This window comes from Mercenaria mercenaria, chromosome 7, assembly GCF_021730395.1.
Source record: "Mercenaria mercenaria strain notata chromosome 7, MADL_Memer_1, whole genome shotgun sequence".
NCBI classification, from domain to species: Eukaryota; Metazoa; Mollusca; class Bivalvia; order Venerida; family Veneridae; genus Mercenaria; species Mercenaria mercenaria.
In genome coordinates, this window is record NC_069367.1 from 2,146,952 (window position 1) to 2,174,600 (window position 27,649).

Here is a 27,649-nt window from a genome sequence, read left to right on the forward strand (position 1 = left end):
AACATAGACACATTAATTGTATATTCCGTCATGTTTGAAAGATTAGTAATAGTATCTAACACAAGGTACGTACAGTGAGAAATCATAGACTGAGTTGAAATGTAAAAAAAACAACTTAATTTTACAGGTTCGTTGGTGGGACAGTTTAGTTGTTTCGTAACTCATTTTGTATGTTTTAAGGGGAAAGTAAGAAGTAGAATAGTGAGTTTATAAATGGATTCTCTTCGGAAAGTTGTTCTTTTCTAGTCTATCCTGTATTTTATGTGGGATACAAATAGATTAGGTAAACAAAAAGCGCTGATAATAAAAGCTTTCACCTTGGAAACTTGTTTCTCTTCTGGAACATGTTGTATTTTTAAGTGGGATACAAAAATAAATCAGTAAAAAGAGGCGGTGTTTATAAATTCTTCCACTTTTAAAGTTGGTCTCTTCTAACCCATTCTACACTTTTAAGTGAAATACAAACAGAAGAAGTGAAAAAAATGTTGTGTTTATAAATGCTTTCACTTTGGAAATTGTTCTCTTCTATCCCATGCTGAATATTTAAGTGCGATACAAAAGGAGGAACTAAAAGAAAACGAAAAGCGATGTTATAAAAACTTTCACCTTAGAAAGTTGTTCTCTTGTAGCACATATTCTGTATTTGTATGTGGGATGAAAACAAAGGAAGTAATAGAAAGGTGGTGTTTATTTAGTTGTTACCTTGGAAAGTTAAGTTCTCTTCTAGCCCATGCAGCATGTTGCGGGGGATTATACATGGTTGGCGGAGGAGGGAAAACAAACCGGTCCACACTGTGCTTTGAATATGGTCCACCAGGAGATGGCGACCCCGTGAGAGCAATAACAGTTCCTAAACATAAAAGAAAAATATAACACTTTTTCAGACTAGACATTCACATATAGACATTTTACAACCTTTTTCAGGGAATTGTTTGTTAGTTTTAATAGCACTTTTCTGGTATTTACCTTTTCATGAAAAACACGTTTTAAACAGTTTGTATGAATATTATATAGATAATTGTTTTTTTCATCAGTTATGGTATATTGGCCAAGAAATATACAATGCTTACTTCACGTTTGTCTCGTGTACCAGTTGAATAGAATGAGAGTAGATCAGAAAACAAGAAAAGTGCTAAGTGTATGTGTTTGGCAATATAAAGAAAATATTCACGTACCGTATTCCTTACTATCTAATGGTGTCACAAGGCTTTGCCGAGGTGAGAGTTGAGAGATTCGTCCATGAGTGTCGTATGGCATAAATTCATTCTCCATCGGCGGAGGACTTGGCAGAGGTAGACTAGCATTAGACAGTTGGTCACCATCTACATTATGATCAGGTGACGGGAGATCAATGTCAGAATCTTCCAACCGAAGAAAATCTCCCGTGTCGTCAAGATCCTCTTCATTGTTCGAGAAATCGTCACTGCTCGACCCTTCACTTAACATACTAAACTTTCCGGGAGAATATGGTTCATTGGGTTGATTTAAACTTACTTTTGGGTCAAGTTTATTAAAATCAAAGTTTGTCGGTGACCCACTATGAAACACAGGTTTTGGTTTTTTCGGGACTTTATAGACAGGAGATTCTTTGACAGGACTAGCATTTGTAGTTTTGAATGTCGACATAGGAATGTCTGCAGGGTATGTGTATAGTTCATACGCATCGTTTGACTCACGACTTACACGTGACCTTGACAATTGGTCTGGAGTTTTAAGATCAATGTATTGCCCAAAGCTATTGTTTACATATTGATGCTGCTCTGGTGTGTGAACTTGGGCTCTGACTTGATCTGACCTAACAGGTGAAGAACTCAAATCATTTTCATGAGGCCGTACATTTAATCCTTTTTGGTATATATTTGGTTCAGCCCGTTTTTGTATTGTAATCCCTTTATTTGGGGATCTTTTCTGTTTTGGGATTTCCACTTTTAGAGGAATTATAACTTTTTCTTTCTCAGAAAGTTTCTTGTTGTCTCCCAACAGATCTCCATCGGATTTACTTGTTTGTATATTGTAGTCTAGATTTCCTCTAGGATCAGCAAGTTTTGCTGTGCTTTGCGAGTTCTGCACGGCATGATCGTGCCACATATCATCCAAGTCACCCAAGGGCGTGTAACTCCCGTCAGCATCAGCAACCTTCTGTTCAGGGGAAAGGTCATTTTCTAATTCATCTCCTGATTGGTCAGGATAGTCTAATATGCCACTCCCACGAATATTTTCATTGGATAGTTGACTTCTTTGTCCCAACCTCAGTGACCTCTTTCGCTGCACAATATCATGACTGACAGGTACCTACAGTGCATTAAATAAACTGTATTATGTTTTAATTACCTAAACAATATCAAAGAAAATTTTCTCCAAATTACCATTCACAGTCAAGATCTTTTTGTTTTAATTATTTCATTACGAACGGGCACCTGGGTACTACCACCGATCTTCCACAAGCCAGGTGGATGGCTTCCTGACACTTAAGTAACTACGGGCAGTTAACTTAACCAGTGTTCCTAGATTCTGTACCAGTAACAACCTGTTCTCCGCAAGTAATTGCGAACTACTCCACATGAATCCGTGCTGGAGGACGAACGATTACAGGCACAATATCTTTTTATCAAGTCGTCATGGAGAACATACGCCCCGCCCGGGGATTCCGCGATCCGTAGATCTGTGCTCTCCCTATTGAGTTAAGCGGGCGGATTGATTCGAAGTAAGCGACATTATCCAGCAGGTTACGGAAGTCCCTCATCACTTTTAACCCACTACATCACGATTTCAACCACTTGGTTAATTAAACAATCACTAAAATTCAACGTATTTGATCCACTTACCTGGAATCGTAGTTTAGGATTTGTTCTATCATCGTCACAACTGTCCTCAGACTCCTCTATAATGGTTTCAGGTTTCATAGACATTCGTACCTTTTCCTGAATAAAAAATAATTCGTTCATTTAGTCATTAGGCTCAAACTGCTTAAAACATTTAGCATCATTTGATGCAAAATGATAGACAGTTTGCGTTTGATGTTCATTTTATTTCTGACAATAAGCATATTGTTATGATATGGTATCATCATTATAAACGTTTCATCAACATTATCAACATCATCAATATTACATATATTACTATTATTACATTGATCATTATCATCGTCATCATTATCGTTATCACATGTTCTGTTATTATTAAATTAAATCATCATTATCATCATTATAGCTATAATTATTATTATTAAATTGAACATCAGTATCAACATTATTACACCTATCATTTAAATTTATCATCACTATCAGATGAATTAATCATCATTACTAGACGAATTGATCATCATTACTATATGAATTGATCATCATTACCAGATAATTTGATCATCATTATTAGCTGAATTGATCATCATCACTAGATGAATTGATAATCATCATTAGATTCATTGATCATCATTACCAGATGATTTGATCATCATTATTAGATTAATTGATCATCATCACTAGATGTATTGATCATCATCACTAGATGAACTGATCATCATTACCAGATGAATAAATCACCGTTATTAGATGACTTGCTCATCATTATAATATGTATTACTATTTTTAATTACATGAATTATCGCCAACATAATTAAAAACTTAATGTCAGAAATATTTATATCTCACGTAATAATAATAATAATAATAATGATAATAATAATAGCAAAGAGAATAGTGATAATTCCAACAGTTATATTATTCTGATTTTATTTGCTTTTATTATAGCCTACATTTTACAAAAACTTTCATTTTATTCATCTTTCTTTCTTCATTGTATTCTTACATAGTTACCATTATCACCATTACATCTTTTAAAGAAAATCATTAAAGATAAAGTAAACATTATATTCCTATCTAGCACTAAGTTATTCTAAATCTTGCAATGATGTTTTCTTACCGTTTTCCTTCTTTCTCCATCCTCCTCCCCATCTGTCTCATCGTTATCCTGATCACCCATGAGCTCAGCTGCTGCTCCAAGCTGCATACTGTTCCGTGATCTAAATATAGTAACACCATTAGGTGATCTTAATATAGTAACACCATCAGAAATTTAATGATTATATATAACCAGATTCCGGACAGTAAAATGACATTAAGAAGAGTGTCCAGCTTTAGTGGTTTTTGAAGATTCATGTGTTCTCGGGCAATACTTTAGACCCAAAATGGTGCCTCTGTTCGTAAATACCAAGTTGTTATATCCCTTGTACGTATGTGTGTTGGCAAAGTAATTCATGTATGTTGAGACGCAATATTACCTGTACATATGTCTGTTGGACAGATAACCCTGGGCTCCATAGATACCGAGATGTTTCTTCTGAGAATACCACCAGGTCACGTAAAGCACCGTCATAAACAGCACAAAACCAGACAGACACGATATCAGAAGAAATATCCATTGCAAACTGAAGGTAGGACTGGATCCCGGCTTCTCGTACTATAAACAAAAATGGAAAACAATTTTGATAACTGCAATACTATTTTGATTTGAAGTTGTTTATAAGTTAGTGGCCCCGTAAAGTATATCGGCAAATTACGTATTCTGCGTATAAGATTTCGGCATTCTTCGGGTTTTTACGGAAAGCCATACGCGCGCTGAGCTACATTTATGTCAAAAGAATGCCGAATGGCCTAACTAGAATAAGTAATCACACGGAAATTGCCGAGTGTCTACGGGTTTACTACCTCTTCTTCTTCTTCTCGTACGCGAGCACCACATTGTTGAATACGGATGGCTGTGCAGTCATAGCGATATTGCATGGTGCTGTGGTTCGTTAAGAGAGTGCCAATAGCCCAGGTTTACTACCTTAAATAGCTTCATTGAAGAACTCATATAAAGGAAACAATTATCAGTCGGTTGAAAAATCACTGCTGGCATGTAGAATTGTCGGGAGGGTCTTTTTGCAATGTATTTTTAGACTTTCTGGGTAACCCGTTTAATGTCTCAGTAACAGCACAGGAGTCTGAAATTCTATCAATAAGACCACAGAAGTCTATATTTATAAAAAAAATACCACCCTAGTCTATATTTATAAAAAAAAAATACGCACCTATATATAAAAAAAATATATAGGGGGTATTTTTTTATAAATATAGACTTCTATGGTCTTATTGATAGAATTTCAGACTCCTGTGGTAACAGGTATTATAGATATCGGAGAGCCATCCATGCGGATTTCAAAAACAAAACGGTTCTTTTAAACGAACCTCTTGTATGGAATATAAATGAATTTCAAGGACGACAAAGAGTTGGCAAAAAAAAATAAAGGAAATAAAACAGAAAAAGTGGTACCTCTCTAACGCCTTACTTTCTAGTGCGTGTTGCGAAAAGAATATTCTGTCTGTGTGAGAAGTGTCAAAAAAGCTTCCAGTTTTAAGCGGAAATAATGTTACATTTTATAAGATATTATTAGATGTAAAAACGGCCCGATTGATCAATAGGACTTTATAGTAAGTAGATAAATATGAGAATGTAGTAACTTACAACTTGAAGGAGTAATTTCCCTTTGTGATCTATTAACTCTGATGTTACCGCGTACGCGTCATGTATAGAGGGCGCTGTTATATTTAGTAACACTTTGAACTTCTCCGCTTCCAAGAATTCTATCTGACCCTGTAATGATAATAAAAGAAACATTTTACACATAAACAGTCAAAAACTACCATTTCAACTACTACTACTGCTGCTGCTGTTGCTGCTACTAGGGCATATTGCTGCTACTGTTACTATTACTAGTATCATAATTATTACTACTAGCTTTGTTATAGTTATAGTTTCATTATTATTTTTATTAACTAATGTTATCATTATTATTACTATTATTATTATTATTATTATTATTATTAGCCTTAATTTAATGGCATTATTACCGATGATGATCGGCTAATTCGGTCTAAATACGTCATTTTTTTTTAATTTAAAATATGAATAACCTGTCAATTATCGTCTGATTTGGTATATTATTTATCAAAACCACGATAGAATACTGAAACTAATATCTTAATAAGAATATTTGGCATTATTATAATGTATAAATAAAAACAGATCTTAGTATGTAATGCTTCTTATTATATTAAAATTAAATGAGCCGTGCCATGCGAAAACCAGAATAATAGCTTTGCGACCAGCATGGATCCTGACCAGACTGCGCGGATAGCATGGATCCAGACCAGCCTGCGCATCCGCGCAGTCTGGTCAGGATCCATGCTGTTCGCTTTAAAAGCCTATTGTAATTAATGAAACCGTTAGCGAACAGCATGGATCAGCGCAGGCTGGTCTGGATCCATGCTGGCCGCAAAGCCATTATGTTGTTTTTCTCATGGCACGGCTCAAATAGCGTACTGTTTACGTGTTCGTATTACTCTATAATAGGACACCTTACAAGAAAAAAAAAACCCTTAACAAAGCGTCTTAATACATCATCAAACTTGTTATTATAGAATTTAAATGTATCGTTATCAATTTAATTAGATCTGCCAATAGCTGTAAAATAGAGACAACTCGCACGGGGTCGCACATCTAAAAGACATGATTACGGCTAATCTATAGGTGATCTTTGTTATACAGGCAAATTAAATATTGGTGAAGTCTACAGTATCAGATAACAGAAGGTATACTATTGTTGAAGTAAATTTTATTTCACGATCGATCGATCAAGTTAATGCACTTAATGCGCCACTGTAAGATCATAAATCTACTTTATTTGAGGTATAAATCGAATTGTGTGTGTCGTATTTACCTTTCATAGCCGAATTTTATCAAAGCTCTGTAAAATATACTACCTTCATATCACGACAATTTGGTGTACTGCTACTATTACTTACAATTTGTTTCGCTTTGTGTTATTAGCGTAATAACACAAAAATTGACGATCTGATAAAAGATATTGTGTCTGAAATCATTCGTCCTCCACCTCTCGATTTATCTGGGGAAGTTGGCATTACATGCGGACAACACAGAATCTAGAAATATTGCTTTATGTTAACTGCTTGCTGTTTTATAACTGAAATACTGTTGAAAAACGGAGTTAAACCCAAAACAAACAAACAAAAATTGCAAATGAGGTTGTATGTTTTGTTTTTTGTTGGGTTTCTTTGTTGTTGCTGTTATTTTTGTTGTTGCTGTTGTTATTTTGTTTCATTTTGTTTTTACTTAAAGCTCTTTGAAGCTCCTTTAAAATTGTCTGTATTACGTATTCCATACTTCGTGTATTTTCAAAGCATTTACTACGAAAGAACTTGTTTACCTTTTCCGAAAATTTCTGTAAACTTTTGTTATGTGTTAGTATGAAATCGTTATTTTTGTGGGGAACTACTTTTTCAGGATGTCGTGGTTGAATCAATCGGCGATATTAAATCCAAACGAAAGAAGAAAATTTCCATTAACTTTATGTAAATGTCAAAAGCCATGAGTTTTAATCCCTACGATATAGATGCTCCGGTCAAAACCACGAACAATTCGTGCCCACGAAATTAAATGATTTTACAGTATTTTACTTTTTTTTAACTGTGTAACCTTGTAAGACTAGTACTAATGACTGTGTTTTGACAATACATAGATCACCTGTCTGCTCGTCGTATTATTTTCATAACTTGAAACCATCTAACGGCTCTTTTTAACAAATAATTTCACAAATCACTAATTCTTTTATATACCCATTGGCTTGAACTTTATGCAGTCACCGACTTCCTAAACATTTATGTTTTACAGTCACAAAACCGTTACCAGTCAAATGCTAGACGTTCAGTGCAGTATGCACATAACCCATTGTCTTAGGGTGACAAAATCTATTTGGATAATTAACTACGACCAGATATAAATTTTCAATAGACATGGTACCATGCCGAAGCGTCTTGATAAACTGGCACACACTTTTTTATATCGTTGCACAAGCATAAGAAATTGTTAGCTATACCGTTTGCACATTATTGTGCAGTCGTGTGCATGCTGTGTGCATGTCGGAATGCACGTTTACATTATCAGAAAACATTATTATTAATGGCATGTATTTGTGTAATGCCGTAACAATATAAATGACAGGCTTTGTTTTAAACAATGTTGTGCGTACAAGACCACTTACCCAAAACCTTGGGAAAAAACGTTGAAATAAATTGATGCCGTCAATATCTCGTTTGCGTAGTTATTTTAAATTTTGTGATATATATCTCGTTTAAGGATATCGAAATTTTTATTTCGTGGTACTATGTCGAAAATGCGAGTTACCCGAGTTAATAAGTCGAAATTTCAAATTAAGTTAAAAAGTCGAAATCTTTACAAAAAAAAATTACTGTGAAATCTCAAAATTTCGATCCAGTATGCCGAAATCTGGAATGAATAATAAAAAAAACATGCCTGACACTTGCGGAGAACAAGTTTGTACTGGTGCAGAACCCAGGAACACTGGTTAGGTTAACTGCCCGCCGTTACATGACATAAATACTGTTGAAAAACGGCGTTAAACCCAAAACAAAACAAACAAACTAACTAACGCACTTCCGTATAATATTATGAAAAGTTCATCATTAAATATTCAAATCTATGAGAAATAGATTTGAAATCCTTTCAGGACGGCGATGTTCGGCTGTTGGCAAGAAAGCAAAACTTCTCAGTTACTATAGTGGCTGGTTCAGTATGTTTTATAAACAGCAGAAATAGAATCATGTCTAGTAATGTCATAACGGATCAAAGAACACTAATTGTATTGTCTGTCCCTTCTCTTCTTTTTCATCTCGTGCAGTTCAAGGAAACATATTGATGACAGTAACTGATCGCTATTCCGAAATTAAGTTTCCCTAAATCTGCGGACACACACTTCTTAACTTGCAATGAATAATTATTGTCAACCAGTCTTGTCTAAAATCTTTCACATCGCTATAACATGCATAAATGCTACATGATGCTTTCAGTGTATTTCTGTAGCAGCAAAATTGTGTGCTGACATATGATTCATGCAAAATTAGTATATTTATCTATTTTAATTTTCCTAAGAAAAAACAGGTTTATATCATTTTAACGAGTAAAGGCATCATTATTTTACCTGTAACTTTCAGTTTCAGTCGGTTACATTCAAATTCACGGAAATCTCGTGCACACAGACGAAGCCTACTGCATTAGGACAATCGGCGATTTCCGTTCGATTCCGTATTATTCGTACGCGAATTCGGAAGCCTTCGGTTAGTTTGAACAAGCAATTTCTATTATGGCCGAAGGATCCCGAATAGCGAATGAAAATGCGCAATAACACGGAAATTGTCGATTACATTTACAAGTCAAAAAAGGCATCCAGCGGAAAAAGGAACCTCATCACACCATTTACAAGCACAAACTAGGAAAATGAGGTCGTTGACACCTAATGGACATGTCAATACACATGAAATTATTTGTATTAGTAAAAGTTTACGTAACAGATAATGTAGCAAGTTATCGCATATCTGATAATACAACTAATTGACACGATAACTCTGTCATATTTTGGGGTGAATACTGCTGTCCAAACGTTTGCTTTGCTTGTATTTCATATTGATGTTACTATATTTTACTGATATGTAATGAATACTCAATAGACGCATATTAATTGTTACATTACATTTGTCACATATCATACATTATCAAAATTACTAAACTGTACACACAATGAGTGTATATATCCTATAGAGGTTTTTTTGGCTGAGTGGTTAACGTCACTGACATGGACTTGGTTGCAAGTTCGAAATCTCGCATACGTTGTAGTATTATTCATGTGAGAAAGCATTCCAGCTTGCTTATAGAACGTCTGTTGTTCTAAACCAAGGTGCTCGCCCGTGTCTTGAAACAATGTTCTATCTTTATTTGAGCCACCAGCAAAATCAAAAAGAAAAGTTTTCCCATATGTTTTTCGTACAATGTTTTAACATGCGAATATAAAACTGCACCGTAAATGATATAGTTTTATTTGATGTCTGATGTTTACAGACTCTTTTCAAGACGTCTACACTTCCTTAAGAATGAGTCTACACTTCCTGTAAGAATGAAATCACTTCCCTACAACAATATGAAAGCTGAACAAATCGAACACAAGAATCTGAAGAAGTCAATGAACTATTTTTGTTATTAATGCTTGATCAATTTTCATGATATTTTTTCAATTAATATTTAATTAAGTAGGTTTTTAGTATAACTAAGAATATAAAAGACATTTAATAACAAATATTCAATAATGAAGGCTCAAATCATCGATTATTCAAAATATCTGTTTTAATTATCTATTTATATCTGTCACAGAAGTGTATAGAAAATGTTTATCTATCTTTAATCGCTTCCGACCAGCATAATATTTGTACATTGATTAGGAAACTGGGTGGACATAATTGTCAACATTTTTATCAATGTGTGAATAAAATACACATTGCGTCTGAATGAGGAATGTGCACACTGCTGAGTCATTATTTTTGCCAATTTTTGGCAACAGTGATGAACAAACCCACCACGACAAAAATTTGGTACCGTATTTGTTACAACGAGAACACACGAACGTAGCCATTTACCTCATATTTCGTTACATTTTTCTCATTTCCAATGACCGCATATTGTACAACAATAAAAAATACATTTAGAATCTCACAAGTCACAACAATCACGTGTGTAATATAAATGTCACAGAAAACCCCCGCCTTTTCCCGCCCCATGCCGGAGATTGCCGAAATCGCACGTGGAATATACGGAATTTGCCGATTGTCACTTCGGGTCCACTACCTTAAATAAAGCAAGAGACATTGTCCCTATAAAAAGATCGAACCAGTCTGTATTTTCATACGTCGGTCTGTAACGTGAATCGCTTAACACATAATATTTCTTTGGCAATAGGATTTCCTCAAAGATCGACGGAACTGATTTCTTCTGACCCACAGATCACCCGGCCGTTCAAGTGTCTTTATATACACACACAAATATGTATGGAAAGCTATACCTAATAAACAAAACTTCTGGTTAAACATAATTATTTAAGGCGGTGTCCTTCACAAACTAACGCATTTAATTTTTCGTACTCTAAGAAAAAAGGAAAGTCAGTTAATCTGGTTACAAAAAGTGCCCTTAAAAGCCTTAATATAAATTTAATGTTTGGGTGTAAAATGTGTATTTGATTAAATGCAAGGCTGACACTTTTACTTTGATGTAAGCAGACGATAAAATCTGGCTATTTGGCAAAGCGACAGGACATGCACAGTATGAATATGACTCACGTGTTTGCATGTTTAATGACAAAGTTTGAATGTATTTTTTTCCAATTTAGAATCTATGTCGACCATGGTCTTATTTCAACAACTCTCGATCAAGACTGTTTCTTTGATAATTTAAAACAAGTATAAGTGGAAGTAGTTTTGGGCACGAATCCGTTGACCCACGAGCTCAACGGCAACGCCTTAACAACCTGAAAAATCGTTTAAACTAAATGATTTTTTTCATTTATGCAGAAACGTTTGAACTTGTGCTTAGAAAAGCAGACAACATGGTTGCATAGTCCGCTATTTCCAACAACCATGGACGTCAAAAAAGGGGAAGTATTTCGTAAATAAAAAAGCCTGAGTTAGGTATCAAAATCACTAAAACTCTTTTGTTAGACCGTCTGAAAAAATATGTTGCGATACCATTCGTGTAGGAGTGTGCATCTAAGGTATTAAATTCTTTAACGCAGCCAGCCCTGTTTTAATTGTTCTTGTAAAGGTAATGGCGAGGAACATGAATAAAATATTTGGACATTTTTTACAGACGATTATAACTACGTATTGCAATTTTATTTTCATACGCATACACGGACACGTATCTGTAATGTTCACGATACTGCCTGTACACAATATATATTTCATTTTTTTATAATCACAAATAAATTATCGCAAATCAGTGTAATACAAATGGTAACAAGTAATTTAAGTGAATGACATCCCCCATTTTTGTGTACTTTGCCTTGACACCGACTGTTTTTAAGTAAACATTTTAAAGTTTAAATCAAAGATAACCACCTGGCATATGTTGATTAACTTATCAAAGCCGTATTTTGGCAAGGCAGGTACTTTAAAAGATTTGTTAACATCAAATGATGCAACACTTTTTTTTTTTAAATGCAAACGTGGGTGTGTGTGTGGGGGGCGGGGGGTTACTCCGTAACTAAATTGCATTACTTATGATAGCACGAAAAAATATAAGACTGACATCTGTGTATTCACGTTCAACCTTAATCTTTTACGTGCTGGTACACCACTCTGATTATACATGTTTTGCTATGGTGTACCATTCGGGTCTGAAGTCTGCGTTGCGTTTACACTCACTGCATGCTTAAATATTTAAGTCCATGTGTATATTTTTGTACATGCAAGCGTAAAAACGGCGGTGCACGCTTACATAGATGTGTGCTTGTATGGTACACCGTATTTTGCTTGCATTTTCATTACAATCCATGAAAGGCTTGGGGGTTGTGCACAAATAAAAGATTGTCTGTCACTTTATCCAGGACACCATTGATTTTATATGTTATACAAACTGAATATAAATATCTTATACTAAATGTTAAAATAAAATAAAATGTTAAGACAGAAACGTAATGCTAACGTCGATATTTCCTTCCCGAACATTAATTCTAAAACCATTCTAAACGAAACTTAAAGAAACCAGATTTCTGCCCTAAACGTACTTTTGAGAGCAATGAAGGGTCTTATGTTACATTTTATCTGGATTTCTGTACAAGACCATTATTCGAAGCAGGCAAAACTGTAATGAAAATACGATACAGTTCGTTCAGGACAATGCTGACAGGAAATTAGAAAGTTGGCCTTCAGGGGTGTTTGACTAGACATGGCACTAACATCATCTTAACACAAACGGTTTTACGTTCGATGGCGGCGTTTGTTTTCCTCTTGACCCGCATTTACATAAATAATTTAGAAAATGCGGAATAGAAAAAGATAGACACTCTGGTATTGCCAGAGAAAACACACTATGCACACTCTGTAATAGAAAGGAAGTAGGAGACGAATCACATGATCTTTTTAAGTGTGATTATTTTGCTAATGACAGACAAACTTGTATCCCTCACAATACTTTTCAGAACCCTAATATGGCGAATTTTCAAAATCTAATGTGTAACACTGATAAAAACAACTTGATTTAGTTAGCTCAATTTGTTAAATTAATAATGCTGAAATTTTAATGAACCATCTTCCTTATATATGTCAGCTAGCCGTAACTAAAATCTTTGACACTCTGTGAGTAATATTTAGTTAATATGTTGTAATCATGGTTATCCTGTATTATTACTGTCATATGCAGATTTACTGTATGTAGTGAATTCAGTAAACATGAATAATCCAGGGTAGCCTGGAATATAATTATTTGCAAAATCTTTATGAAGTTTTGTTCTTGACATGTTTTGTCATATTATTTGTTTTATGTTTGTATTCTCTTATGCCCTTTCGGGCCATGAGATCAAATAAATTTTGAAACTTGGAAATATCGTGCAGGGACGGGAGAAATAACGGCGACAAGCACACAAAAATTAAACTCAAAGCAGTATAACTTCATGCATACATTGTTTCAAAGCAGTATGGTAATCCTACCCATATAATTTCAACGCAGTATGGTAATCCTACACATATTATTTCAAAGCAGTAGGGTAATCCTACACATATAATTTCAAAGCAGTATGGTAATCCTACACATATTATTTCAAAGCAGTATGGTAATCCTACACATATAATTTCAAAGCAGTATCAGTTCATAAACACTTATTCGCAAAGCAGTGTGAGTTTATGCACACATATGAATTGCTGAACAAAAAGAAAAATAAGAGTTATCTTCCATTTTAACTCTTTTTTTGGTGTTTTTCATTATCAAACCCAGACCAAAGAATAATCTATGTGTCTCCTAGATGGGAATAAAACTGGTTTCAGCCATTATATAGCAAATATCTAAAACCTATTTGATACATGGTGCACATTAAATAATTGACAAAATTGATGTACAAACGTCACAGTTTTCCGGCTCGTCTCGACGGTTAGATTTTTGTCTAATATTAACCAAAAAGACAGAATCTTTTGAATCCTTATGAGGCTTTTTTACCTTGCTTACTGTGCACGCAATAGCAAATACAGCGGCCAGCTGAGATCGACCTTTTGTAATATAATGACCCGAAGAGACTCTTATCTTAATGAAAATAGTTTTTGCGTAACTGTACCAGTATATGCACTTTCAGCCTCAGTTATGCTGAACAATAGCATAGTAAAACGCCTCTGACTAGCTTTAACACGAAGCTAGCCTTGGCGCATACTGAAAGGTCATGAAAATACATGAAATACTTCAGTGTCACTGATATTACAGATTGTTTAAATCTTATGATTTTCTCTGTCTAAATATCAGTAGCTCCTTAAAGATAGCGTGTCCCCGGGTGACCGAGTTGCCCTAATTTGTGTTATTTGTTCAAGGACTCGTCGAGTGGTTTGTAGTAACCTGTAGTAAACGCTTGCCTTTGGTTCGAAAGGTTTGCAGATTATTAGCCGTAAATATTTGCTTTGCGTCTTAAAGATTTGAAATGATAGCCGTTATCTTGAACTTTACACAAATTAGGGATTAAAGGGGATTTGAAAGTGTCCAACTGAGTCAATACCCGGCCTACCCCATGATACCTGTATCGAAATTCTCAATCATAGCAGGTAATGAGATAACCTGGATTAAACCAGTCATGTGCCAAATATAGTCGAAACTTTGGCTAAAATGCTAGGTGTTAACCTTTATCATGCTGGACACGACTGATTCTGCCTCTGCGGCCAGCGTAGATCATGATCAGTCTTCATTCGTTATATTTTTTGGTAATCACCCCTTTTAACAGTTAATGGTACTATCCAGATTGAAAAATGGACAAGTTCATTACAGAAATTTAGCAAGAGAATGGTTAACATCTCCATATATACGTTTGAGAACCTTAAAAACTTTTAAAGTAAAATGAAATGTATATGTAACTTTTAATTACATGTAGTTTTAGGGAAAAATGGAACATTTAATTAAGTAAATAAAGTTTTATCCACAGGTTGTATAAATAAAATTTCTTTTCACCAGATCTAATACAGATCCGTAGTTTCCGAAATGATGCAAATGAAAAAAAATGCAGATAAACCTCAGTTGTTGACCACTTGTATTAAACAGCCACTAACTTTAAGCAGCCATCTGTCAACTTCCCAAACTGACTTTCTTTCTTCTGAATCCAATTTGTCTTAAACAGTAACCTGTTCTGATCTTAAACCTACTGGCGGCAAGTGGTTTTGCCTTTGCATGTCCGTGCTGGCTGATCATGGTCCGCACTGTTCGCTGTTCAGTCAGTAAATTTACAGTGCACACTCCTGTTAATAGTAAGTGGTACTGCCAAAATTGAATGATGGACCAGTCCATTTTAGAAATTTAGCGGGGTAAAGTTTAGCAAGCCAGACTGTGTCGCTCGCTTAGCTGGCTGCTTAATACAGGTCCGACTGTACAAGGTTTATTCATACAACGTTTATGCAATCATTACAATACTTCAACAAACTGGGAAAGGACTGGTTTCACGTGTAACTGTTTTCACTGCAAAAACACGGTCTTCAAATCTACATTTTTATTCTTTTTGCGGGGATGAAACACCATCTTAAATAGAACAGAAATACATTAAAACTTACACTGAAGTTGGTTCTGATGACAATTTCAGGTGTGGCATTAGTGCCAATAGTTGGAGGAACTTGGTCCAGGAGTATGAGGTGCGATATGACGTCATTGTCGTCACCATAGCAACAACCAATCAGAAGCAAAAGAAGAACTGTCCGAATCATCATGGTGACCATCACTTACCTACAAATATAAAATGTTTAAAAATGTGTACAACATCATCAGAATTTGATTAATAGTGTTTAGATGACTTCTGCAGCGGAAATATTGCGCGACTTTAGGAGCGCAATATTATTCCGCGAAGAAAGAGTGCATATTCCTCGATATTTTGAAATGGTTTTATACAACTTATGATTTCTAGAATGTGCTAAAACCTACGTATATACATGACTATTTTTTACGAAATTATTTCAATGAATAACCAAAACGTTAGAACGAACCTGCTTAACAACTGTCATGCTGAACACGACTGATTCTGCCATTGCCACCAGTGCAGATCATTATCAGCCTGTACATCCGTGCAGTCTGATCATAATCTGCACAGTTCGCCATTCAGTCAGTATCTTTTTGGTAAGCACCCCTTTTAACATTTAATGGTATTGTCCAAACTGAAGGATGGACAAGTTCTTTATAGAAATTTATCAGGGTACGGGTTACTATGGTAATAGCCAGAAAAGCAAAATACTTCTGCTCAATTCGATAAGAAGCTTCCATGAAAGAGATCTCTAACAAAACATCAATAATTCAACTCTGATAAAAATGTACATGAAGTAATTCACTACGAGTGATATAGTATGCATTAAACCCGCATCATTACTCCATAGTCCGCCAGTTCCTATATCTGTCCTCAATGACAGTCATTACCCAGAATTCAATCGTAATTTCACCCACAAGAGAAACAATCTGAACGTTAATGACCCGGAAATAAAGCAATTATCTTGACTTAGAAACATCAAATGTTAATCAAGTCGAAGTGGGATATATCCTGGAACTGTCAATACGGCATCACTGAGTGTATTGCTGATTCTATCAACTTCTCTGTGCGGAAAATACTCTGCAATAATATATATTTCAGAACTACAGTTGATCCAAATCTTTTGTACTTTCATTTGACACGTTTTCTTTCTATGGTCGTTGATTTTTTCCATGTCGAGCTGACGTGTTGGCAGGTTGAAGACGATACAAGACGACAAATGCAGAACGTGTCGTAATGTCGTGTCGGGAGAGGGAGACACGACAATACGACAGTTTAGCATATTTAGGGCGCAAGAACGACAATTTCATACACGCCAACGTACGAAAACTCGACAAACCTATCTGTTGAGCAAGTGGTATGGCAGAGATCAGCCACCATAGTATTTAGTCCGAACAAAATTCGATATCTCGAATTCCAATAAATCGAGCGTTGTACTTCGAGATAACTGAAATTCGATTTAAACGATATTTCGTGCACGTGTTTTCAGGACAGAACTTGTAAATGTTTTCCAGATAGGCCGGAATTTTGATTTCCAGATAGGCCGGAATTTTGATTTTCCAGATTTTCCAGACAGGCCGGAATTTTGATTTTCCAGATAGGCCGGAATTTTGATTTTCCAGATAGGCCGGAATTTTGAGGTAAGCGAAGTCGAGATATCAGGTAACGAGCTGTACATCTTTTGTCCTTCTCTCTTTAATCCCAAAATGTAATAATGAATAAAAATGTCATAAATATTCTCTTTCTTTTACATTTCTATACATCAATTTACCCCACCCCTTAGAAACTCAAATATAAAATTGATATCAGACGTCCATTTCCTCGAAAAAAAAAGAGCAAAAAGCTGTGAGAAGCCTTTTCCAAGCAAACTAGAGGATATAAATCATATTTTATTATCCCTGACGCGTTAATTACACGTGTAAACTGTTCAAGAAACGACAATTTGTCATTCATATATTCTGAAGACCTCTTTTTCTTGAATATTTAGTTGGTATAGTGACAGTAATGCATCTATGTCCACGAGAACTAAAGCGTCCCATTGAAATTGATGATTAAATAATGAGCAAAATTAACGTAGATAAAAGAATACATGGTTCTGTTCTAACAATATGTCAGTGAGAATCATGGGGTCCAAAATAAATATGATTGTCCAGTAAATAATTTAAAAACATTAATTATGAAATTGATATTCAAAGTTCTGTATAGTAAGGCAGGAGAAGAAAGTCTGAAACCGGTGAAAAAAGAAGAATTTCGTTAAACGCCTGGCAGTGTAGAATACTGAAATGTACTTAAACGGTAATGGCACCTAATAAGCTATGTTAGATTACCGAGGCGAGCAAAGTAAATTTCAGTCTATAATTTCAACCACGTGACTGCATGTGTTCCATGGCAGTTAATTACAGGTAATTTGGGAGACATTTTCTTTCCATTTCCGACATCGAGTCTCAACAGAACATATAGAAAACTAGCCCTTAATTATTTTGTTGGGTGAAACGCCACATCGGCATGATCATAGACCTCACGGCAACTTTCCAACTTTGATGGTGGAGGAAGACCTCAGGTGCCTCTCTGGGCATTATTTTCATTTGACATAACCACCAGTTAACCAGCTGGGTGGCTCTTTCTTATCAAGGAATCTACACCCAAGCGAAGTTTGGAACCAACCGCGGTGAGGGACAAGTGGCTCAAAGTCAGTGATCTTGACCGCTCAGCCAAGGAGGACCCCACTGGTCTTTAAAGTGTAAGAGTTCGGTAATATATATCAAGTTCCCCCAGCCACCCGCACAAGTCAATTAAAACTAGACGACTGTAACTTAGCTGTAAAATGATAATAACATGGCATTACTGATAACTGTTATTGCCGATATCGCTCTCAGTAATCAGTGTTATTGTGGCTATAAAAGTTTGAAGGACGTCAATTTCACAAAGTAGCAAAGACGAGATTGGAAATAAAATGGTTCTTATATTTCACCAAAGCGCTATTAACAGCGAAACTTTTAACGACGTGATAATTATGCATGCGGTACATTAAAAGAGTCCGGTCAGGACACAGTTACAGTTCGGTTACGGTTTGTACTACAAATATATTTCAGGTTTGAATATGTGTTCATTGGTATATGTTTATCTATTATTTTAGTTTTGTTTTTGTTTTACATACTTCCTTGTAAAATCCATATATGCAGTTACTCCATTAATGGACGAAGAGTGGCAAAGACTTCTGCAATATTTACAAATGTTAAACAAACAAGGATAAATATCCTACAGGGACAGCCACGTTCCAAAGACGCAGCCTCCCTAAACCTTAACACAGCACGCGGCTACCACACACACTTGCACAAAGCAAGCACACCAGGACAAAACGAAGAAATAGAGGAACAAAGTGGGGCACCTAACCTCACTCTTACCCCCACCATGTTCCAAAGTCACAGGGCAGTGTAAATATGTTATCCCCAACAAATAAATCCAAACATACGCAACTGGTCTTCCCGTACAACCAATATCATTAACTCATACCAAACGATCTTATACTTTTTGATTTTTCCACCGGAGCTTTAACACTTGCATGCGTTATAGACTAATATAAACCTCAGGAAATTGAAGCTTTCTTCTCTAGTTTCCTCTGTAATGTAAGAGTTCTATGCACCTCTATGGAGAGGTCATTCCCTCTAATTTGTTATTTCTCGTGTTTTCTTAGAGAATAAATGTATATTTTTGGTTTATTTTTCCCTTGGCAGTTTCACAAATGTCTTCCACATTTTTTTCTATTCTTGGGACAAAATAGACAATGACATAATATTACAGCGTTTAATGTAGGTTTGGGTCCCAGTCTGAAAATACAGACAAGCCATTACTACAAATTAGAAGAAATTAATGTTTCGATTATCGTCTGCTAGTGTGCAACATTTGTCACCTGTGGTATTATAATGATAGCTTAGAAGAACATTGTAATGGTCTGTTTTCACCTTAAAAGTCTATACTCGTGAACTTCGTGCACAAAGTGAGAATATTAAAAACAAATAACAGGAAACTGTCTGGAAATTTTCGGTATTAAACAAGAAAATGCATGATGTTATATTTCATCAAATCTCCTTTTGTTTGGGAAACTTCGGAAATTTCTTTATTGTATATAGCATTGTCTGCATATTCGCTTACCTCAACCAATGACAGTAGCTTACTTTACTGATTTACAGTTCTGTCAAAACTAAAATTACCAGAAACCCGAAAAAATAAATTTTATCTGACTTGCTTGTTTCTGTTTTGTTATTAAGTCAAGTATATTATATTTCCTTGTTCATTCCTTTATCGTGATATGCGAAGGACATTTTCTGGTAAACCTAAAGAAACAATGCTACAAATGATTAAAGGTCAGAGCAAAACACCAGGAATCGCTGCACGTAATCCTTTCATACAAACTTCAGTATCCACACACACCTTACAAACACACACGCGCGCGCACACAAAACACGCCCAAAAAGCACATCATTGGCTGCTATCACCTATAGAAATATATAGGAAACACTTTCAAAAATTCTGCAGAAAGCAGTATAAAAGTCTACTTTAAAATACAATAAGGCAAGCTGTTTACTTAAACTTCATAAGAAAATAAATGGTTATTTCTTTTAGGTCCTGTTTCATTTGTCTGGAGAGTTATTTTTGTTTCTAGACAAAGACTTTTCAAACGATATAGTGACGATTTATCGTTTTCATATCGGGCTTTTTTAATTTTTCACCAGTTACGTCTGGTGTACAATTTCTTATTGTCACGCCCTTACCTAATAAGGCAAATACTTTAAACGTCTCCAACAGAACAAAATCAGGACATACATGAGAGATTTGGTTTGATATTATACGTGTAGTTCTATAAACACCATTGCAATGAACTAACAGTATTATCTTCCACCTCACATGTTTGTACACGCCACCAGTAGCATAATCGACTTGGTACCCTAGCGGTTCAGTACCCGCTTTGAATGCGAGAGGCCGATGGTTCACTCCCTGGCTGCGTCATACGAAAGTCATGAAAAATGTTACTAACAGCTTCGGCAGTTCTAGGACTGGTCTGCCCGGTGGCAGTGTGATATGACTGGGTGGGGTATCATACCACATGTCTACAGCGTGGTTTTCCAGTGAGGCAGCACTATGTATAATACTGGGTATTGTGCTCATTGTTACAAGCAAACACCGTTTCTGTGATTGGAAAATTGTTGAAAACGATGTTCACACACTACCAGCAGAAAAAAATTAAAGCAACGTTATATCAATCGGAATTACTACAGACCGAAATCAAATCATCCTTAAGAAATAAAGTTCCTCAAAAATATGTCCTGATCATCACAAATATAGAGGTCATTAATTCAACTTCAGTAGCATAATTTTACCCCTGGGAGACTTTATCTGCTAATTAATGAGTTGGAAAACACTGATTACGTTCACATAGTAACAGCGGTCTTAAATTAGGTCGAAGAGCGACATATTCTTGGCTCTCAGGATTGCTATCAGAGAGGAAATTACAAATTTCATTGCCCTTTTAGATTGAAAAGGGAGTTATTACCGACGGTTACATACCATTTTCAAGTCTGGAATCAACTTAAGAGAAAACAGGGTTGACCGTTATCACATTAAAACGAAAATATTAAATAGACAAATAGTTGTGTATCAGACAAAATTGCGTCCGGCAAAATGGCGGCCATCTTACCAGACAAAAAATGGCGGTCATCTTATTATCAGACAAAGGGCGTTTTCAAATACACGTTCACACTGTTTTGAAAAAAAATCAATAATCATATGCACTATATAGACTAATGTTCGCAGACAAGAAACATCAATTAGAATACACGAAATTTACATGTATTCGGCAACATTAACATCAATGTATTTAAAAATCCAAAAACTGACTACCGTATCTTAACCTTTAGCCTGCTAGCGGCAATTGGTTCTGACTTTGCGACCAGTGCAGAACAAGATCAGCCTGCACACGCACTGTTCGCTATCTAGTCAGTAAAATTTCATTGAACACCCATTCGAATTATAAATGATACTGCCCAGATTGAATGATAGATCAATCCATAGAGCAAATGTTAAATAATCTTGAAGCAAGGCACTTCCGTACTCCTTACGTGTTGATCTATTAAAATCTGGGATCCGTTATCCTAGGTACTTCTTTCTATGTAAAATGCCGTATTTCATTGCGCATATCATGCAAAGATTCATTAATATTTAACAATATCTTCAAGTGATTTCTTTTTGATTAGAAATTAGAAAATGTGTTTTCCCATCCGTGTATTTTTTGTACAATTACTTGACACTTTAAAATAGGTCTTCAGAACTTAAAGCTCTGAAAAAGATATTTTCTCGACTAATAAAGATTGACTGAGTCTTAATTCGTATCCCCTGTGATTTAAACACAATTTGTTATTCTTCCTGAATATTCCCCTAATAATGACTGGGACGATATAAATTGTATTTCAATTTTCCTCTGTTTATTTTGTACGACGAATAAATCACTTATTAAATTCAGATTTTTAAAACTTGGATGCAACAATTGAAAAGCAGACAAAATCATTTTTTGCAAGTATTATTTAATAGATATTTTATTGTTTTAATTGTTTAAATTGTTTTTCAGTTGTTTTTAATTGTTTAAATGCATTCGTAATTGCTTTTTACAGTTCGTGGTAAAATCAAATTAATTATGTACAGAATTTTACGCGTAGAACATGGAGTTCACGAGGTTTCCTCTGTGATTCCGTTATTTCAACCAGAAGAATTACTGTACGGTAGAGGTTCTGGCAAATTACGTATGCTCCGTATGCGATTTCGGCATTGTCCGGCATTCTCCGGTTTTCAAGAAAAGTCATGTGCTAATTAAGCTATAGTAACGTCCGAAAAACGACAATATGTAACCACAAGGAAATTGCCGATTGACATTACGGGTCCGCTACCTTAATATGTGTAATGTAAGCCGGGAAAATAGCTTTCAGACTGACAGTGTCACACTGATACTTAATCAATTAATTGGGTATACCTATTTGTATCTACTAGAATAATTTGGTCTACACACTTTGTATTTATTTGATGCAGATATCTCAGTTCACCGGGTGATTAAGAATCAATTCATTGGGTGTTCATGTACATTTCTCAATTCTTTAGGTGTAAAAGTACATGTCTCAGTTCAATGGGTGTATCAGTTATAATTTACTGCTTAGGCTGTACAGTAGTAAATAAATTTGCTATATGTTCAATACAAAATTAACAATCTTCTGAGAGCTGTAACACATAGACAGGCCCAATCTAAAAAGAACTGCAAGCCTTATGTTCTTAAATGATCTATAAACCACCAAAACACCAAGAAAGGTAGTCATGTATCTTTTAAGAGATGTTTTGTCTGACACGTCAACACTAAAGAATATCTTCCAAACTGACTGCTAAAATGTGGGTATAAATGCAAGAAACATACTGCACAGACTGTCAGTTTTATTAAGGATGTATGCTAGAATTTGGTGCGAAAATTTTCCCAATAACAGAATTTCTTCAAACTTTGGATATTGAAGGACAATCATCTAAGAAACAAAAAAATGCAATAAAAATCATAGGTCACCGGTATCGAAAAGGAGTTATCTGCCCTTGAAAACGGCATTTCCCCCAAAAATGACGTTTTCAAGGGCAGATAACTCTTTTTCGAATCCGGTGACCTATTATTTGTATTGCATTTTTTTGTTTCTTAGATGATTGTCCTTCAATATCCAAAGTTTAAAGAAATTCTGTTATTGGGAAAATTTTCGCCCATCTCATATACAGGGAATTCTAGCGTACGCCTTTAAGTCAAAATCTACGCAAGTGGTATCAGTCAGATCATAAAGGACAAAAAGAGTGGACAATAAAAGTCCTCGATATTGGTCTAAATTACACTGTAAATTGACCACAATCATCGTAAACTGACCACTGCTGACCATTACTTGGACATAATGATCACAAAATAATTATAATAACTGCATTTATCATTGATACCAGTCTGTGTGGTCAAATTATCTACGACAATCTATACAAATTATACACAGCAACAATATCATCTTGAATTTACAGCTGTATAAATATATAGGATATTCGTACACTGTACAAAAAAAAATGTTATATAATCTCTGCAAAACAGTGGAAAAGAGACTGTGATTAAGACATCTGCTGGAAAGGGCGTACTGTAAAAGTAAACTATGAAACATGTTTATCAAGATCTTTCTATTCGCTTTGACCCATTTATAGCGTAAATATTTAATTTTTTCCGTTTCCTGAGTTTTGACTGTATGCTCTGTAAAATATCATGTTTGACTGCCTAAATTGGTTCCCGTTTCACTTAAAGCCACATAGTTACTGCATTTGATTTAATTTCAGATTCGAGAAGCAATATGCGTACTTTAATAAAACAACTGACAAACGTTTAAAATAGCTCAAAATAACTCAAGGAAACAGCTTCAATTCCAGGCGTTAATAATGGAACTACTTTCTCAAACTTTTCTCGCAATAACACAGTAATAAACGCACAGGTGCTTTAGGGCTGACAAAAATGCAATAATTTTGATGTCAATATATCCAAATATACTAGATATTGCGGTCATTCAGTTGCTATATACGGTTTTTGCTCGACGGAAATTGTGCTCGTCTTCTATTAAGATAAGTAAAAATGCTTTGTGCTAGACATCAATATTTAGTTGAGGATATATTGAAATAGTTTTACAAAAGGACTAAATAATCTATTCTTGGTATAAAATGACAATCAATAAAATGTCAACAGACTTTAATAAATCATTTTTTACAATTCCATAATAAGTCTGAATAAACCCGAAAATATCACAATAAAAACGATTAGACACCATATACATCCGCGTTATAAGAAGATAATTAGAAAACAAAGTGACGACTATAACTTTCTTGTAAGACGCCTACTTGCTTATGCACGGAAACTGCGTGTACTATATATAGGGCCTACACGTTTTGTTCCATTCCATGTTTCGTTCCCTTGCGGGTTTTAAACATGGACAAATGTGTCGGCTTCCGGCAACATCATTCTCAGAATAGAATAACTTTTATAAATGCATAGTAACGTCAACCAGTTTGTATTATTTTAAGTAACCTATACCGAAAAGGAAACTATGTTACAAAGCTAATATCAAAAGGAGAATTATCACCTTAGGGTGTTCTAATGCTAATCTAAGCACATGTCTGCGATAGTTTGGAAACAAACAAAGAAAAAATTTGCGTTCTTATCGCCTTTGCACGTATTCCATGGCGAGCATTTGTTAAATAAATAAATTTACAGGGGCAAAATAGTCGTAATATTCGAATAAAAATGAGTAAGACCGTACCAAAAGTGTCTTGTACATAATGTATCAAGTGTTCTGTTTTTACACGCCACTTAGACATGATACACGACCACCTTGCACTCTTGCACTAATACAGTAACGGTACAGACACAGTCTTGTTTACCAGGTTTATGACCAAGGAATAAGTTAAAATCCATTGCACAGCATGGGATCAGAGGAAATTCGATATTACCAAAGTATCTACTAACAGCAATGACGTCATCATTGGCAATGGAACTATCTTGCTTCAATGGTCAGTATTGCTAGAAATGGTTTCGAGAAAATATCATATATTTTTCTATTTTTCTGCTTTATTCATCGAAGAAATTGTACTAGTTGCACTAAGGTTCATGTCTTGTATAAAAACTAAAAACGTTGCTGTGAGTTGTTTTTTTTTTTTTTTTTTTTTTTTTTTTTTTTTTTGTTTCCTTGTTTTTTTTCTTTTTTGTTGTTGTTGTTGTTGTTTTTTTTGTTGTTGTTCTTTTTTTTCTTTGAAAGTTTGGGCATACGGTTCTGTGTAAGTCGTACTTATCGCATAGTCTGAATCAGTATGATATGTATGTCAAGGCTTATTTCTAAAAGTTATTCTTTGGAAAAGTAGCAAGGTATATTTCACTTTCCTGCAGTATGCCCTGGTATGACTTTATAGGTAAATAATATAAAACGCTACATAAGCCGCGCCATGAGAAAATCAGCATAATGCATTTGCGACCAGAATGGATCCAGACCAGCCTGCGTATCCACGTAGTCTGGTCAGGATCCATGCTGTTCGCTTTCAAAGCCTTTTGCAATTGGAGAAACCGTTAGCGAACAGCATGGATCCTGACCAGACTGCACGGATGCGCAGGCTGGTCTGGATCAATGCTGGTCGCGAAGCCACTGTGTTGGTCTTCTCATTGCGCGGTTCATATTTTACTATACGAACCACAAATTAAGATTGAATATCGAACAAAGTCACTAAAAGTTCTAAAATCGCAGCTTCCAAAAAGCGCAACACGAAGCAGGCGACGTGCAACGACAGGCACTCATACACAAACACACTGCCAAAATTGTCCGGTAAAATCTGAAAATCTTTGAAAGACGTTTTCTAAACAAATAAAGATCGACTGTATGTCCCTTGAGTCTCATAAGCTCGTTTTTCTTTCTAAATGTTAGCTATTGATTGAGAAACCTCTCGGTCGAGACGACAGTATTTAATTTGCAACTGCTTTTTTCCGAATATTATCAATCATTAAACTCCAATGTTTCTTTTAAACTTTGTTCAAAGCATACGGAATATTAACAATAAATCGTTTTCTTGATTTTTTATAAAGATTTTATTAAAAATTGTATCTCAAATTTGAGAATCAGCCGAACCTTTTGCTCCCATTCAGGAAATGGTCACTGTGTAACCCGTACAAGGAACGCTTTAATCGTACATATAAACGCTTGTGTTGAAATTTTTATCGAAGTTTGAGACAGAAGTGACAGAAATCGTATTTAATCGACTTTTACTTGTTTATGAATAAATCACATACTGAATTCAGATGTTTTGTTTTAAGGGCATCATATTTGCAAATTCATTATTTTTTTCAAACCTCCTATACAAATTAAAGAATCTATTTCTTGTGGTCGTATGTAGTTTTTAAATATTAAACAAGCAGTCAAGTGCAGGTGTACCAAGGTAGTGGACCCACAAGTATGTTACGTCATTTTTCGTTCGATTACGTAGTCTCCGTGTGTGATTTCGGCACTCTTCGGTTGTTATGGAGTTATGACCGAAGAATGCCGAACTAACATACGAGGATACATAATCATACGGAAATTGCCGATTGTCTTTCCAGGGTCGGTACCTTGTACAGTAAACTGAAGTAGATGTTTATGACCATTATAATTATTATAATTGTACCATTGGAAACTTACGGCAGTAAAAATTAACGCAATGGAACGGCTTAAATTACACGATATAAGGACAAAATAGGCCGTAAACTGACCAATACGTGGACATGACAATCACATAATAATTACAATAATTCCTGTTATCTCTAATGGCATCTCCTGTGGTACAATTATTGTTCACGATCCTATCGCTATAAAACAAGTCGGGAACACTCAACATCTTGAACAGAAATTGTTTGAACATGAATTTGGCTATAAATACTTTCAACATTTTGCAATGACTTTGTCGAAGAAATCTGTCAGAATATCGTGCTTTCTTGTAAAATAAAGCACGTGTCTGAGAGATTTTCTATAAGTGTTGTTTCCTAACATTCTTAAGGACGTATGCTAGAATTTGGGGGAAATGCCGTTTTCAAGGGCAGATAACTCTTTTTCGATACCGGTGACCTATGATTTTTATTGCATTTTTTTGTTTCTTAGATGATTGTCCTTCAATGTCCAAAGTTTGAAGAAATTCTGTTATTGGGAAAATTTTCGCACATCTCATATACAGGGAATTCTAGCATACGCCTTTAAGTTGTTGATTTTTTGTTGTTGTTGTTTTCCTCATTTTCAAAAACGATTTGATACATCTCGATGTTTAATCTTCCAAACGTTTTTTTTTTTTTTTTAAATTAAAATCACACATTTAACTGTGTATTATATTTCAAGATAATTTGCACCCTCTAGTAAGTTGCCCCGACTATTCCACAAGCCAGTTAGATGACTC

At 35.1% G+C, this 27,649-nt stretch overlaps 1 protein-coding gene across 5 annotated transcripts in view; it reads right to left on the minus strand.

Moving 5' to 3' along the window:
* The window catches only part of LOC123555179 (uncharacterized), a 202,738-nt gene that overhangs the window by 30,699 nt on the left and 144,390 nt on the right, over positions 1-27,649 (minus strand). For all 5 annotated transcript variants that reach the window (XM_053547369.1, XM_053547368.1, XM_053547367.1 and 2 more), the window contains 7 exons: positions 15,693-15,861; positions 5,506-5,634; positions 4,280-4,458; positions 3,922-4,021; positions 2,826-2,921; positions 1,176-2,292; positions 703-850 (listed from right to left, as the gene is read on the minus strand). In XM_053547369.1, the coding sequence (XP_053403344.1) occupies positions 703-850; positions 1,176-2,292; positions 2,826-2,921; positions 3,922-4,021; positions 4,280-4,458; positions 5,506-5,634; positions 15,693-15,854 (1,931 nt within the window). In that variant the 5' untranslated portion in view covers positions 15,855-15,861. The remainder of the gene's footprint in view (positions 1-702; positions 851-1,175; positions 2,293-2,825; positions 2,922-3,921; positions 4,022-4,279; positions 4,459-5,505; positions 5,635-15,692; positions 15,862-27,649) is intronic.